General features: G+C 40.6%; 1 protein-coding gene across 1 annotated transcript in view; it reads left to right on the top strand.

Moving 5' to 3' along the window:
• Positions 1 to 16,976, top strand: part of TSHR (thyroid stimulating hormone receptor) — a gene marked incomplete at both ends in the record, with an annotated part of 95,149 nt that overhangs the window by 49,314 nt on the left and 28,859 nt on the right. The window contains 5 exons of the mRNA XM_084891586.1: positions 2,428 to 2,502; positions 7,909 to 7,983; positions 11,553 to 11,627; positions 13,026 to 13,103; positions 13,975 to 14,043. Coding sequence (XP_084747712.1) covers positions 2,428 to 2,502; positions 7,909 to 7,983; positions 11,553 to 11,627; positions 13,026 to 13,103; positions 13,975 to 14,043 — 372 coding nt within the window. The remainder of the gene's footprint in view (positions 1 to 2,427; positions 2,503 to 7,908; positions 7,984 to 11,552; positions 11,628 to 13,025; positions 13,104 to 13,974; positions 14,044 to 16,976) is intronic.

Raw genomic sequence — 16,976 nt, 5'->3', positions numbered from 1 at the left:
TGTTTTAGAGATAATATTTGGATCAAAATAATTTCTGTAACATTATCCACAAGTGGCAATAGCTTGGCAGACCTGTTAAATCAAAAGGATAACTGTTTATAGAATAGACCATTCAAAACAAAAACCACAGGACCTTTAGAATATTCACAATAACCATGGTAAAAACTCAAATGGAGCAGTCAGAGGTCTTAATAACATTGTGTTAATGAAAATATTTTACTGACAGGTTCAGTATACACCAGTGGTTCTCAACCATGCCTGCACTTTGAGTCATTTGAAAAGCTTTATAAAATAAAAGTATTTGTCCCATCCCTCACATACACTGACTTAATTGTCCTGGACCAAGTTTTAGACATTTCTGTGTTTTAAAGACCTTCCAGATAGTTCAATTATATGGCCAGAGTTGAGAATCTTCACTAGGGCTACATGTGAACATCATCTGTCAATAGTTAATTTTCCCAAATGTCATAGAAATGCCTCTCAATAAAAATCAGTCACTGAATTTAGCTGCATTAGTCATTCTCATTACAAAATGGAATTTGAGGAGATTATTTGAAATGTCATTCCTATGTATTCTTATAACTAGACATTTCTCTTTCTCCCATTTTAGTTCTTAAAAACTTATTTGAGTTATTTTTTGCTCCCAAAGTTCAAAACAAACCTTGAATTTTCAACTTCATCAAAATTAAGAATAGAAGTATTGAGATAATATATAGTCACCACCCTCTGGAATTTTCCACTTGAGCATTGTGGATTTTGCTTCATCTTTGAAACTTCTTCTCTAATTCCATGCTCTTATGCACACCATTAAAAATGCCTCTTATTCATTTTTTCTCCATGTCTTCCATGTTCTGCTCTTTTGAGTAATTCACCTATTCATTCATTCATTCATTCATTCATTCACTTAATACATATTTGTTGGGAGTCTACTACATGCCACATGCTGTTAAAGGGACTCAAGATCCAAAGGCTCCCAGAAACCAACATGGTTCTCCATTTCAGAGAATTTTCAGTGTAATGAGATAGCACAAATCGAATATACCAAGCTGCTCTATGATAATTAGGGAAAGGAATTCATGGTAATATGAGAATATATTACAGAAAATTTGACCCAATCAGGAAATTTAGGGAAAGCTTCTAAAGGGAGTATCAGTTAAATGAAACCTGAAAGATCAATAGGACTTCATGTATTTGGGAAAGTTTCAGGTGTCACCAGATCTAAAAATAGTAGTAACTAATTATAACATAACTAGAGGCCCGGTGCATGATATTTATGCGGGGGGGGGGGGGGGGGGGGAGATGGTTTTCCCTTAGCCCAGCCTGCACTCTCTCCAATCTGGGATGCCTCGAGGATGTCCAACTGCCCAATCCAGGACTGCTGGCTCCCAACTGCTCGCCTGCCTGCCTTCTTGATTGCCCCTAAACACTTCTGCCTGCCAGCCTGATTACCCTAACCACTCCCTGCCAGCCTGATTGATGCCTAACTGATCCCCTGCCAGCCTGTTTGCCCCTAACTGCCCTCTCCTGCAGACCTGGTTACCCCTAACTGCCCTCCCGTACAGGCATGGTCCCCCTGCAGGCATGGGTTCCCCCCAACTTCCCTTCTCTGCAGGCCAAATCACCCCAACTTCCCTCCTCTGCCAGCCTGGTCACCCTTAACTGCCCTCCCCTGCAGGCTTGATTGCCCCCAACTGCCCTCCCTTGTAGGCCTGGTCCCTCACAACTGCCCTCCTTTGCAGGCTTAGTCCCTCCCAACTACCCTCCCCTGCTGGCCATCTTGTGGTGGCCATCTTGTGTCCACATGGGGGCAGGATCTTTCACCACATGGGGGCAGCCATCTTGTGTGTTGGAGTGATGGTAAATCTGCATATCACTCCTTTATTATATAGGATAGAGGCCTGGTGCATGGGTGGGGGCCAGTTGGTTTGCCCTGAAGGGTGTCCTGGGGTTCCTTAGATATTGGGAGGCTTGGGCGAGGGGCCTGTGGTAGTTTGCAGGCCAGCCACACCCCCTGGTGACCCAAGCAGAGGCCCTGGTATCTGGGATTTATTTATCTTCTATAATTGAAACTTTGTAGCCTTGAATGGAGGCCTGAGCCCACCAGGGTATGTGGAAAGCTTGCCTTCCTCCATCACCGGGGGAAGCCAATCCTCCTTTCTGCTCACTCTGTGGCCGCAGCCATCTTGATTGGGGTTAATTTGCATGCTTGCTCCTGGTTGGCTGGTGGGCGAGGCTTGTGGGTAAAGCAGAGTGATGGCTAATTTGCATATTACTCTTTTCTTATATAGGATTAAGACAAAACCATTAGGATTACATATGTTTTATGATCTGGGAGGCCCCTGAAAAATTCATTACATCAAAACAGTATGCTTGGAGTTTACAACCCTACTAACTTTTTACTTTTTCTTATATTTTTGTGATGTTCAGCTACTTATCCATAGATACAGCTCTGCAGCGGCTGGAATCACATTCCTTCTACAATTTGAGTAAAATGACGCACATGTAAGTACAATGAAAAATGGAGCATAGACCCAAGTTACTTCCCCTCTCAGTTGCTAATTTGGGCGTTCCAAATGGCTGTGACAGTCCAAGTATGGCTGATGGGAAGACCATATGGGAAGATCCTTAGGTTACCTGATGATGTGGAAGGGCCCATCTGCGCCTACCCTTCTAGCAATCCCCAGGAATTGAACCCACCAAAATAATCCAGACACCAGCTGAATATCAACCAGTAATCCCAGTGGATTGCACATGAAACAGAAGAATAGCCCAGTTAAGCACTGCATGAAATACTAATCCACAAAACTAAGCTATAACGAAATGATTGTTATTTTAGCCACTTTGTTTGGGACAATTTGATAGCCAGGCCATTATATATCAGTTAACAATTAGTAAAGGACACTGAGGATTGGCAAGAGAAAACTGCAAGACTGGCAGGTCTCTTTGTAAGTTATTGAGGGTCCTAAAGTGGAACCAAACCAAGTTTTCCTGAGTTTTAAACTTCAGTGTGGATACTATTTGGACCCAAAAGTGTGTTTCAGATAAAGAATTATACCTAAACTTGAATTCATGCATATTAGTATAACCAATGATTATAGACACTGGGGCACTGGGGGAATGGTTGGGGAGAGGGGGTCAATTGGGGAAAAAGAATACATATGTAAAACTTTAAGCAATAAAAAAATAAATTAAATTAAATTAAATTAATAAATAAAGATTTATACCTGTAAAATGAAACACTGGTCACTTCCATTTTCTATTTCATTTCTTCAAAACGAAGTCAATAGCACATAGATGGTTTCTGTTTTGCTGCTAATAGCTACCAACTACTGAATGCCTTCTGTAGGCAAGCACACTGCTGAAAGTGCTTTACATATACTGTCCCATTTAATCTCACTAATTTTCAGTTTCCCCCGTAAAATGAAGATGGTAATGCACTGCTGACAGAGCTCTTGCCCACATTACTCAGCTAAGAAATAACAATCAGAATTTGAAACCAAAGTGTCTGCCTCCAAAAGTAATGCAAGCCCATAATATATCTTTAATGAAAAGCAGACATAATTAAGGAGACCACTGCCTTCAGAAGGATGTTTTTACTTTTATGTGATTTTTTAAAAAATCACAATTAAATAAAAATTCTACAGCTGGGTAGGTCAAATGTGTGGTTTTTGACAGATAGTATGATAAGATTTACTTCTGCTAATTAACTAAATTGAATCAAGTGGTTTATTGGAGGTATTAGAACACAAGTCTTATTTCCAAGCATTATATAATCACTAGAGGCCTGTGCACAAAATTTGTGCCTACATGCATAAGGGGCAGGGGAGTCCCCCTTAGCCCAGTCTGTACCCTTTCCAATCTGGGTTTCCTCAGGGGATGTCTGACTGCCCGTTTAGGCCCAATCACGGGGATCAGGCCTAACCAGACTGTCAGACATCTCTCTCATAATCCAGGACTGCTGGCTCCTAACTGCTCACCTACCTGCCTACCTGATTGCTCCTAACTGACCCCCTGCCAGCAAGATCATTCCTAGCCACTTCTGCCTGCTAGCCTGATCACCCCCAACTGCCCCCACCTCCTCACCCAGCTGGCCTGGCCACCCTCAATTGCCCCCCTGCCAGTCTGGTTGCCCCATGCAGCCTGCTGTTTAGTTGTTTGGTTGTCCCTCACCTAAACCCCTACTGGCCTGGTTGCCCCACACAGCCTGCTGTTCATTCATTTGGTTGTCCCTCACTAACCATCCCTGCTGGCCTGGTTGCCCCATGCATCCTGCTGTTCAGTCATTTGGTCAGCCCTCACTAATCCCCCTGCTGGCCTTGTTGCCCCAGACAGCCTACTGGTTGTTACTATTATTGTGATGGCATCCCAGACAATTGCATATTCTTCTATTATTAGATAGATAAGAGTAGCAACATGTATCTTCCAGGCCATTTGAAAAAATCACTTTTATAAAGTCCTATTTCTAGTAAAAAATCTGCTGATAAAGTTACATTTTCCTCAATCTGCTTAAAAAATATAAACATTTACAAACTATTTGAATTAACAATCTATTATTTGTAATTCCCCGATAAATTAGAAGATGCACCAAAATCATAAATATCACCTTTTGGTTATAGATTATTTCCCCCCAGTTACATAATGGAGTGTTAGTGGTAAAAGACTTCATTGATAATTATCAAAGTAGAATACTAAGATTTCTTTCATTGAAAAGCCTTGGTAATATAGGAGATCACTTATTCTGTGAATTTATAGGCTATTACTAAAAATGAGAGCTAGTTTAAAAATCAGGACTTAAGCAGCTAAGGATATATTCCAAGAACTTGTCAGATGTTATACTTTTTGACCCAGTAACTTCATATCTATAAATTTCCCCTAATAAAATAAACAGAGGAGGAAATGTTTGTATAAAAAGCCATTTGTCTCAAAGTTAATCTATAATAGCAAAAATTTGGAAAATACTCAAATGCTGAACTAGGAGAATGATTTAATATGAAACACTAAGCAATCATTAAATTTCTATTTTTATAGACTATTTGATCCAGAGGAAATGTTTTTGACATAATGCTACTTTAACATAGATATACTAGAGGACCAATGCATGAAATTCATGCAAGAGTAGGCCTTCCTTCCCCCTGCTGCTGGCAGCGGCTTCCCTCTGGCACCCAGGATCTGGGCTTCCCTCCATCCACCAGCTGTCAACCAGGACCTGGGCTTCCCTTACAGCCCTGACTTCATCCTGAAGGAAATCCAGAAGAACATCCAGAAGGACATCCGGTCTAATTAGTGAAACATATATATATTAGAGGCCCAGTGCACAAATTCATGTACTAGTGGGGTCCCTTGGCCTGGCCTGCAGGATCGGGCTGAAACCAGCTTTCCAACATACCCCAAGGAGTCCCGGATTGCGAGAGGGCACAGGCCATGCTGAGGGACCCCACTGGTGCACAATTAGGGCTGGGGTGGGGATGCAGGAAGTTGGCCAACTGGTGAGAGTCCACAGGAGGGCTCCAGGGTGTGTCTGGCTCATCTCACTTAGTCCAATCGGCCAGACCCCAGCATCAAGCTAACCTACCAGTTGGAGTGTCTACCCCCTTGTGGTCAGTGGTTAAGTGGCCTTAGCATATCATTAGCATACTATGCTTTGATTGGTTGACGGGGTGACCAAATAACTGGACACTTAACATTTTAGGTTTTTATTATATAAAATATGGGCTTTTATTATATTGGATATATTATATACTATATAGGATTACTAGAGAGGAAGAGAGAGAGAGAGAGAGAGAGAGAGAGAGAGAGAGAGAGAGAGGAAACTACAGCTGTTTTTTTTTGAATCATGGAATGATGTTTAAAACTTTTTACCCATATATATACATTATCTGTACAGTGCATTGAAATAAACATTTTAAAAATTAAAGTTCCCTCAATATGCATTAATCTTGAGATCAATACTTGATGTTAAAATACATGGGTGATTTATTATGTGATAAAAACCTATTATAAAATATTATTTTAAAATTAATTTACCTAATTCTAGTCCCAGTTTTTTTCCTTTAAAATGTTTTTATTTTAAAATATCCTATATAATAAAAGCTTAATATGCTAAGTGTCCAGTTGCCCTGTGACTGGTCAACTGTTCAACCAATCAAAACATAATATGTTAATGATATGTTAAGGCCACTCAACTGCTCGCTATGACATGCACTGACCACCAGGGGGGCAGATGCTCTAATCGGTAGGTTAGCTTGCTGCTAAGGTCTGGCCATTTGGGACTGAGCAAGAGTCTGGACATGCCCTGAAGCCTTTCTACAGTCTCTCCTTAGCTGGCCAACCTGTGTCCTTCCCCAACCCCAATCATGCACCAGTAGGGTTCCTCGGCCTGGCCTGTGCCCTCTTGCAATCTGGGACCCCTCGGGAGTTGGGGCAGGGGCAGGGGGGTGTTGGAGAGCTGGTTTCAGCCCGATCCCGCAAGCCAGGCTGAGGGACCCCACTGGTGCACAAATGTATACACCAGGCCTCTAGTAATAAAATAATCATTTATAGAGCCCTCACTGTGTGCTAGGTCACAATTCAAATTCCATATGGGCATTATTTGGTCCTAACAAGAGTCCTATGGAACAGGTGCTGTTATTCTCCCTACTTACATATGAGGAAACTGTGGCTCAAAAAGGTCAAGGAACCTGCCCAGGTTATGCAGCCAGCAGTGGCAGAGCTGAGGTTCAATCTTAGGTCCACCTTATTATTCAGCCATAGATAGTAGCCAAATTCTGACACATGCTATTCGTGGATGAACCTCACAGGCATTATGCTAAAGGAAAGAAGCCAGACATGGAAGACTACATATGTATCATCCCATTGATATGAAATGCCCAGGTAAGGCACATGTATAGAGATAGAAAGCGCAATAGTGGATCCTCGGCATGCCAGAGAGAGTGGGAATTCACTGCCCATGGGCCAATGGTTATTTTCATCAATGATAGGCCCTAAAACTGTATTGTGACAATGGTTGCACGATTCCACAAAGTTACCAGAAATCATCTAATTACTGGTATATACAGGCAATGCTTGAATCTTACAGAAACCCTCCTTCACTAAAACCATTAGAAACCAAATTCCAGAGGCCAGATTCTAAGTCTTTGAATTGTCACCAACAACAACTAAATGCAGGTTCCTTTAGGCATCAAGCCTAAGGAAAGGCTGTGTGCGGGACCCTCCATCCTCTTCATACAAGCACAGGGAGCGCCTTGAAACTCTTAACCAATCTAGTATGTTGACTACATTTAAATGATAGCCATTTCTAACAACTACTGATTTCACTAATGCTGTGATATAAACCGAACCACGTAAGTTACTGAAATACATGATATCACACCGCATGTGCTGAAGAATCTTAAATTACTGACATAGGAGAATAAAACCAAGGGAACTGTTGACAGTCTCGACATCTGCTGCTTCTGAAATAGCGATTAACAGAAAGCTCCTATCATCCTCATTACCTCGCTGCCATCCATCTAATCCACTCAACCTCCCACCCAGGGCCAGAACACTTGCTACAGTGAACAATAAAGATTTCTGTCTTCCACAAGCCACTTGCAACTTCCACAAGCAACTTTTCTTTCCTATTTACATCTGAGAGTTTGAAAAGGCTCTGAGATTGCAATTAGGAGAAAAGTTGCCCATAAATTCAAAGGAACCGAAACTAAGCAAATGCTGTGAGGAGGTTGAGCAGCTGCTGTGTCCCTGTGAGGAGCCAGCAGTCCTTTATTGGCCGTGACTCCTGGCAGGAACCGTCCGCGGGGTGCCACGTCAATGTGTATTCCTCTCATGTTAAAGCTGACTTATGTTGTTTTATCTTTGATAAGAACAGGAATGGGTGTGTTATGGTAAATGTGCTCCTTGTAACTTTTATAGAGAGATTCGGAATACGAGAAGCTTAACTTACATAGACCCTGGTGCCTTAAAAGAGCTGCCTCTTCTAAAGTTCCTGTAAGTATTAACTCCATTCCAATCCCATTTTTAAATTTTTTTTTTCTAGATGATTATGTTATTATCTACCAGAACTCTCCCTAGGATGATGTGGGCCAGGACCATTTGAGTGGTTTAATCTCCAAAGCAAATCATATCCTATGACTTACTCCCCACCCTTTCCCATCAGGCAAGATATCCAGTGAAATGATCCACATTTTAGAAAACCGGTTTAAAGGTCAGTACACACTGCTGGGACCAGATACCTATTCCCAGAAACATGAAGGAGAAAATGTCATCATGTATAGGGTGGCCCCTAAAAATGTAATTAAATAATTAGAAAGGCAGTGTTTATTAAAAATACATTTCCTTTTCACCCTAGTCGCTTTAGTGCAGTGGATAAAGTGTTGGTCCATGGACCGAAGGGTCCCAGGTTTGATTCTGGTCAAGGACACATGCCCAGGTTGTGGGCTTCCTCCCAGGCCTTGGTTGAGGTTCGTGCAGGAAGCAACCAATGTGTTTCTCTGATATCGGTGTTTCTCTCTTCCACTTTCTCTAAAAATCATGGGGAAATATCCTCAGGTGAAGATTTAAAAAAATAAATAAAAGATACTTTCAAAATTGAGCTACCAGATGTTAAAGTAGGTATACAATTTGGGGGACTCCCTGTATATATAGTCTTTAAGTGAAGTAGAACAGAACACAACAAAGCAAGAAACCCTGAGAGCCTCCTGGACAATTTTATTAGAAAATAGGTATTGCAACAATAGTCGAGTGGTTATGCCCTAACTGGTGTGGCTCAGTGGATAGAACATCAACCTGCAGACTGAAGGGTTCCTGGTTCGATTCCGGTCAAGGGCATGTACCTTGGTTGTAGGCACATCCCCAGTAGGGGGTGTGCAGGAAGCAGCTGATCGATGTTTCTCTCTCACCGATGTTTCTAACTCTCTATCCCTCTCCCTTCCTCTGTAAAAAAGTAATAAAATATATTTTTTTAAATTAGTAGAGTGGCTGCTACACAGCAAAAATACAAAAGTCACAACAGATAAAATCTAATCTCTTGGAGGTTATAGGGATAAAAATGGGTGGGACAGCACCTGCTGCCTTGCTTTGGTGACACCTTCATCATATCTCTGTGAGTACAGGAACCACATTCGTGTTCTCGTTGCTTCTTGACTGCTGAGCAGAGTATGTGCTCAACAGAGTATGTGCTCAACCATGTGTTCACTGGATGTCTACATGTGGCCTCAGGCACCAGCTGGAAGAACCCCTCCCACCTTCCCTCTTTCTTGCTCACATGCATTGTAAAAGAAAAAAAGAAAAAAAATTAGGAGAAAAAAAAAGAATCAACCTTAATCCCAATGCCCAGAAATAATCATTATTAACATAGCTTATTTCCATCTAGTAATTTTTAGATAGAAGTATATAGCCATATGTATTTTATGAATATAGTCTTTAAGGATGAACTGAAGTTATCCAGGAAAAGAAGGGAGTTGAGGAAGAAGAGAACTACAGATGGATGGAAAAGCATGGAAAAGACACAAAGCCGTGGGACCACATGGCTTATTTGGGAGAACTATGAATAGTTCAGTGTTGAAGAGGTGGGAGTGGGAGATGCCGGAGGAATAGAAAAGGACATCGATGGGTTGAGGCTGAGAGTGACAAAAACTTATGGGACAAGGCAGTCACTCCTGTATGGACTTAGTGTTTCAATAAATCACTCTTCGATATGATGATCTCCTGCTATGTGCAAGGCTCTGTGGGGAACACAGAGGATAGTAAAGCATTGTCCTTGCCTTCAAAAAGCTTACGTTCTAGCCGGGACCGGTTTGGCTCAATGGATAGAGCTTCGGCTTGGGGACTGAAGGGTCCCGGGTTCGATTCCGGTCAAGGGCATGTACCTTGGTTGCGGGCATATCCCCAGTAGGGGGTGTGCAAGAGGCAGCTGATCGATGACTCTCTCTCATCGATGTTTCTGACTCTCTATCTCTCTCCCTTCCTCTCTGTACAAAATCAATAAAATATATTTAAAAAAAAAAAAAAAGCTTACGTTCTAGTTGTGGAATGTATTGTACTATATATGACATTGAAAAGTTCCTCCCAAAGAGGAGAATAATGGTAAGTGAAAAATTAGAGGAACGTACATCATTACTGGGTACAGGCCCTTAGAGAAGAGATCAAAAAGGAGATGGACTTGTCTAGGGTTTTGAAGAATAGACAGGGTCCTGCTCCAAGTCCCTAATCTGGCATTTCAGCCCTTTTCCCTGCCTTTCCCCGCTGCTCTTCCACATGAACTGCTATTGCAACTGAACTAGCTTGTTTCCTGTGCTTCAGTTATACCGCATGGAACTGCATGTCTCTCCTTTGTTATTTGTTCAAAGTCCCATTTGAGACCTCTGGCTCCTGCTTTGTCTTCAAATCCTATGTCTTCCTTCTAGAGCGGTGGGTCTCAACCTTTCTAATGCCGCAACCCTTTAATACAGTTCCTCATGTTGTGGTGACCCCCAACCATAAAATTATTTTTGTTGCTACTTCATAACTGTAATTTTGATACTGTTATGAATCATAATGTAAATGTCTGTGTTTTCTGATGGTCAGGTGACCCTGCTAGTGGTTCTCAACCTGTGGGTTATGACCCACAGGTTGAGAACCACTGCTGTAGAGCCTAAAACCACAACATGAGAAACTGTATTAAAGGGTCACAGCATTAGAAAGGTTGAGAACCATTGCTGGTCAGAATTTGCCTGAGAAGACACACCAGTGAAAGTTTTCTACTGGAAGACTTTCTGTAAAGGTTCAGTGATAGTGTGTAGATCTCACCCCATCTGTTTCTACTACCTGCATTCTAGTAGCTGCAACAGATGTTAAACCAACTAAATCTGGGAGGCATCAGAACCTGAGAGTGTTTGTATTCATGCTGTTCATGCACATCTTTTCATTTTGGCACTTTGCCCTGATGATACAAACTATGGAAAGTGAAGATGTGTTTGATTGCTTTCCTTCCTTGGCTGGACACACCTGTTAAATGGTACTGCTGCCATGGTGCCCCCAGTGGCTGACTCTGGAAAAGCATTCTTGGCAAAATAATGAACACAATATGTATAATGTAGATTTGAAAAGAGGAAGCTTGGATTGGGGTCGGGTAATTGTATTGTCTTCCTTTCCCATCCTCCATTTATTTTATCCCCCAGACACACACAGGCACATCCGCAATGTGCTCCAATTAAAATAAGTAAATGAGAGAGAGAGAGAGAGAGAGAGAGAGAGAGAGAGAGAGAGAGAGAGAAGACCTGAATTTCTTTTCCTAGAAATCTTTCTTGGTTCAAATAATACCAAGATTTTTCTAAAAAGAAAGCATGTTTTGACACTGGTGAACAAGATTAGGTTATTGCACTGAAGAGAACATCATTTCATCCAAGGATCAGAACTTGCCCATGGCCACTCAGCTATTTAGTGGAGGAGTTAGGATTTGACTCCCACCTGACCTCAGAACCCATGCTTTAAGCTTTAACATTATTCTATTTCCTATATATTAATTCCCTTTGCTAATTTCTGTGTGTTTTTTTTCTTCTTCTTTTTCATTACTTCAGTGGCATTTTCAACACTGGACTTAAAATATTCCCTGACCTGACCAAAGTTTATTCCATGGATGTATTCTTTATACTGTAAGTATGCACACATGCAATGTTGGGCAATATTTTATTTGTTCCTTACAAGGAATGGAGGAACCATTAGTGTTGGTCAAAGTCAAGAAGAGCAATTGTTTTGAGAAAGAAGCAGTGATCAGCTGTGACAGGTGTACTGATAGATGACAGGTGTACTGATAGATGATAGATGAGGAATGGCCATTGGGTTTAATAATATAGGGTATTGGTGATCATGATATGGACAGCTCCAGTGATGGAGAGTGGTTAGAGTGAGCAAGAAGGAGGATTAGAAAGAGTGATTATAACAAACTCTTTTGAGAAGCTTTACTGTTAAAATAGAGCAGAAAATGTTTCAGTAGTTGGTGGATATTGGAAGAAAAGGTTTGTTGTGTCTCTCTTTTAATGGGAGAGATTATGGCATATTTGTTCGATGGTAGCAATGATTAAATAGGAGAAAATTTTGATGATGATGATGATGATACTTTATTTTTCACCTAGTTTTTTAATACTTTTAAACACTTCCTAATTCATTATTAAGGTTGTTCCTCTCCACTATTTCATTAAGTCATAAAAAAAAGTTATAATGATTCCACTCTACAAATGAGGAAACTGAGGAATAGAAAACCTAAGTGATTTTGTCTGAGCAGAGTCCCAAGGAGTAGTCACTAGAGATGCTTAAACTGCTTTCTGTGACTTCTTTTTGGCCATGTGCTCTTGACTAAAACCTGTTACACACAGTCAAGGTGTACAGAAGTGAAAAGATGTATGCAGAGAGAGTTACAGGTTGAGTATGCATCACAATCAGCAAAATGTTGAGTGAAGGGATCCAAACTGTTGGGATTTTGCTAGAAAAAAAAAATTGACTACACTCCCTTGCAGCATAAGAGCTCAGTTCAAAATACAGGCAGTCTTCCAGCCACAAGTTTGGCATAGAAATGCTCTCCTGGGGCAACTGCCTGGCAGTGTTTTCCAAGTGGAGAACAGTAGAAATATTCATGAAATGAAACCCATTGATTCCATTCCTCCATCTCTTTTTAGGTGTTCCATATAGTACTTAGAACACTCTACTTGCTATGGACAAAGTATTTGTCATAGACTCACTAGAAGTCTCTGAGATCCACTAGCTCCCCTGGCAGATAAGGATTAAGTCAGGGGCCTCAGCCAAATCCAAAGCTCACTCACTGACTATACATTTGGGGCTCTAAGTGCATGTCCATCTGGGATTGTTCTCATTGCCTTGCTTAACCTAAGAGCCACCAGCGAGCAACTAAGTCAATGAAACTTAAAAAGAAACCAGATTAAATGAACCTGTGTCCTGCAATTTATTTAAATGCAGGTGTGCAGCAAGAGCCCAGCTTCACAAAAATAAAAATGAAAGCATTGTTTTCACCAAGTGTTTTTGTCCCTCTCTTGCAGGGAAATTACAGACAACCCCTACATAACTTCCATCCCTGCCAATGCTTTCCAGGGACTGTGCAATGAAACCTTGACGCTGTGAGTAGTGGTATAACTTCTCCATTCTACAAATGCCAACAACTGAATTTTGATATGAAAATCGTCATAGTTTCACAGCCCATCTAAGAACCATACTACCTTATAGCAAGTGTTCAATGGTCTACCAAGGGTTTCACATAAATAAGTAGAGTATGGTCCTATGGTATGGGACTCTATAGATGACAAAATAGTCTAGGTGACAAGACAACAATATTCCCTTATAGCCTGCATACTTTATCTATAAAGGGCCATTTATGTTTTACAAATCACATGGCCTTAGTAGCAATTGCTCTGCCATTTTAGGGCCCACTATACACACTAATGAGTATGGCTATGTTCCAATAAAGTTTTATTTAAAGAATAGGCAGTGGGCCATATTTTGCCTGGAGGCCTTATAATATTTTGTATTCAAGTATCTTCAAGTGTATAATTCTCACATCTTTACAAATGAAATTGAACCAGTGACCTCTTGGCTCATAGGTCGATGCTCATCCACCGAGCCATACAGGCTGGGCCATTCCTCCATTATTGACTTTGGGTTAACTGAAACCCTTGTTTTTTAAATATATGTACAATATTTTTTTAAGTCTTAAATGATGGCAGATCTTTGTTCCTCAAAATGAACCTACTTCTGAGAAACAGTGTCAAGTTACTAGAAGCAAAGTCTGGAGAATGGAAATTCAAACTGAGAAATATTATTCTATGTCCCCAACAAGACATACTGTAGAGTTTTCTTCTGGGCTCAGATGCGGGACCCAAGAACCTTCATGCACATTTCTGATACTGAATGAAGTAGTGAAGCCCAACCTCAGAAAAAAGCCAACATCACCTCCTATAGGTCACTGATTTCTCCTTGCTCTGTTGTTTGCAGAAAACTATACAACAATGGCTTTACTTCAATCCAAGGACATGCTTTCAATGGGACAAAGCTGGATGCTGTGTAAGTCAATGGTAGCTATGGAAACATCTATTGTCCCCCATTCTCTCCCCCTCCCCACAAGAGGGACCATCCGATGGGTTAGAATTCTTCTAGGGATAGATAGTTTCTGCCAACGCATTCCTTAACTGCAGAGCTAGTGTGATCAAGACTTGGTGATGATATTAAGGAACTTGGCAAAAGCCAGCTTCAGTGGACACTTACATGACCCCCAATTCTAAACCCCAAAGCTCTTACCCACAATAAAATGGAGCACCATGGGATCATCTTCAGATATCTTGTAGGAGTGTGTGTGTGTGTGTGTGTGTGTGTGTGTGTGTGTGAATGTTCATCTACTATGTGCAAGAAGTAAAGGAGTATCTTTAAGTCCAAAGCTGTTCAGAGAGTAAGATTTTTCTTTCAGATTCTTTATTTTAAGATGTTTTTTTGGAAATTATCAGTTTATATTTGATTCACTCAGAAAGAGCTGAAAAGACATATCCAACTTTTGCCTTCTCCCAAAATTAATAATGCCTAGAACAGTCTGTTGGCAAAAAGATATTGACATGAGTTTCTGTCTGTTGTACTTTTCTGTAGGATCTTTGTGGCCCCCAGGATCTATGTTAGAGCATATTTTGTGTCTAAGAGTTTGCAGACTAGTTTGGTCATACTTCCGTGTGCTTTAACCTGATATTTAACAAATGAAAAATAGCTTTAGTAGAGTCTGCTTCCCACAGTACAGTAGATGAGTTCATTTGTAGGGCCTTCCTACTACAAAACAACTACAACATAATTTTTTAAAAACTTACAAGTATTTTATTTCATACCTTCAAGACAGGCAAATAAAACAACCTAACAAATCAGGAGCTGCCACCAAAGTGGTCAGTGTTCACAAAAGGTGCCATTCCTTACGTGTAGCTGCGAACATCAGTACTGCCAGAATAATCCTTGCAAAATCCAAAGGCTTATGATTCTAGATCTATTGTATGGCAGAGGGCTTATCAAGCTTTAATGAACTTATAAACCAAATGGATTCTGATTCAGGAGGTGTAGGGTGAGCGTTTCTAACAAGCTCTCAGGCCATGCTGGTGCTTCTCACCTACTGAGCACACTTGAAGTAGCAGGGTGAGGTCCATAACCTGCATAGCCATATGCAGGGGCCCTCTTTGCAAACAAACAAATAAAATGCAGATGTCATGGTATTGCTCTGGTCTGGGGGTTCAGCGGTGGGTTCTGGTATAATTTCATTTTCAAGGACAAATGCTCCTAAGTTTTGAAGTCCTACGCCTTTGCATGGCTTTCTGTTATGGTAGAAGTGGGGTGTCATCTTTGCCAGGCTTTGGGGTTTCCTAGAGTCTTTATCAAATGAAGAGTTAGAGTACATTTTTATAGCTTGTCTGGTTATGGGCTCATTTAGGTTGATTTTAGTCAATTTTAAAAATAAATATAGGTGAAGTCTAAAAAGATTCAGTAGAGTACTATGAATGCTTATATATCAAAATTTATAGTATTGGAGAGATTCTGCTTCCAACTTAACTTTATGATACATATCTCACACAATCCTTCATTTTCAACATATTTATTGAGCCCCTACAATGAGCCAGGTGCTGTGTTATTCATTGGTGAGTCAAAAATGAACAAGCTCTCTGATCACACTGAATTTACATTCTGGTGGGATCAACTTGAAGGGAACAATATCAAGGGTCAAAGCACATTAAGGAGAAATGTACCCAGATCCAGATATGCATTTCAAATGGAAAATATCTGAACATTGAGTGTACAATAGCATTTGCCTTCTTGCTTAGAGATATAAATATGACTTCCCCTAGATTTATTATATTTTTTAAATTATTAGCATTTGATTTAGATCATTTGGCATGATCTAACCAAATATTTTCTTCTTTGATTCAACTATTCCTAGAAAGCCTGACCCTGAGAAAAATGATCATCCCAGAAGTAGGGTATTGGGACTTGTTAAAATAATTAAGGCAGTTTGTAAATACTTGGGGTATAAAGATCTCAGAAGACTGTCACATTGTTCTAGACATTGGGGACATCAAGAGATTACCATTAAGGCAACAGAGAACCTCATTAGCAAGAGGAGGGGTAGGAACAGTGAAGAAATCTTCAAACAGAGCTGATAATATATCTTATGAGTTCAATGTCCAGGTGACTCTTGTCTGAACCAAAAATGACTTTCCAGAATGATGGATGAGAAAAAGAACCAGAAACCAACCATGGATATAACATAATCCATTTCTAAAACTTTTGCTTCTACAGAAAAAAAAAAAATTAAGCCCAAGATTAGGATATATGCTTTAAATTATTTGCTTCTTTATTGTTCCACATTTAGTCATTGGAAGGAATCACTCCCCATCATCTTCAGTTACCATTTTTTAAGGATAGACATTTGGTGCATAAAATTCAGACTTTAAGGTCTACACAGCAATGATTCTCAATGCTGGCTGCCAATTTGAACCCCCTGAAGAGATTTGGAAACACTGGTGCCTAGATTTTACCACCAGACATTCTTATTTCATTAGTCCAGGTTAGGCAGGGCATGGGGATTTTAAAATCTCCCCCAGTGTGATCAATGGAAAGCAAACACTAAGAACTGCTAATGTGGAAAACCTTTATGAACCTTCCTGCCCAGTCATCACATTTTACATACGAAGTCCAAAGTGAACATGTGGCTTCTTTTAAATTGGTGTTTTTATTGTTTGTTTTGTTGGTTTGTTGATTTTGTTGTTTTTTTGTTTTGTTTTGGTTTGGTTTGGTTTATGTGTGCGTGCGTGCGTGCGTGTGTGTGTGTGTGTGTGTGTGTGTGTGTGTGTGTTTTAATCTGGCTTTTTAAATTTGGAAAAGCTGACTAGATATCAAGCCAAAGCCAAATCCTGGAACCCCTGGTTCAAGACTCTTCCCTGTGTCCTGCTATAATTCATCATTGCCGACTTGCC

The sequence above is a fragment of the Pipistrellus hanaki genome (genome assembly GCF_964339955.1).
Source record: "Pipistrellus hanaki genome assembly, chromosome: 1".
Taxonomy (NCBI): domain Eukaryota; kingdom Metazoa; phylum Chordata; class Mammalia; order Chiroptera; family Vespertilionidae; genus Pipistrellus; species Pipistrellus hanaki.
This window is presented reverse-complemented; position numbering and strand designations above follow the sequence as displayed.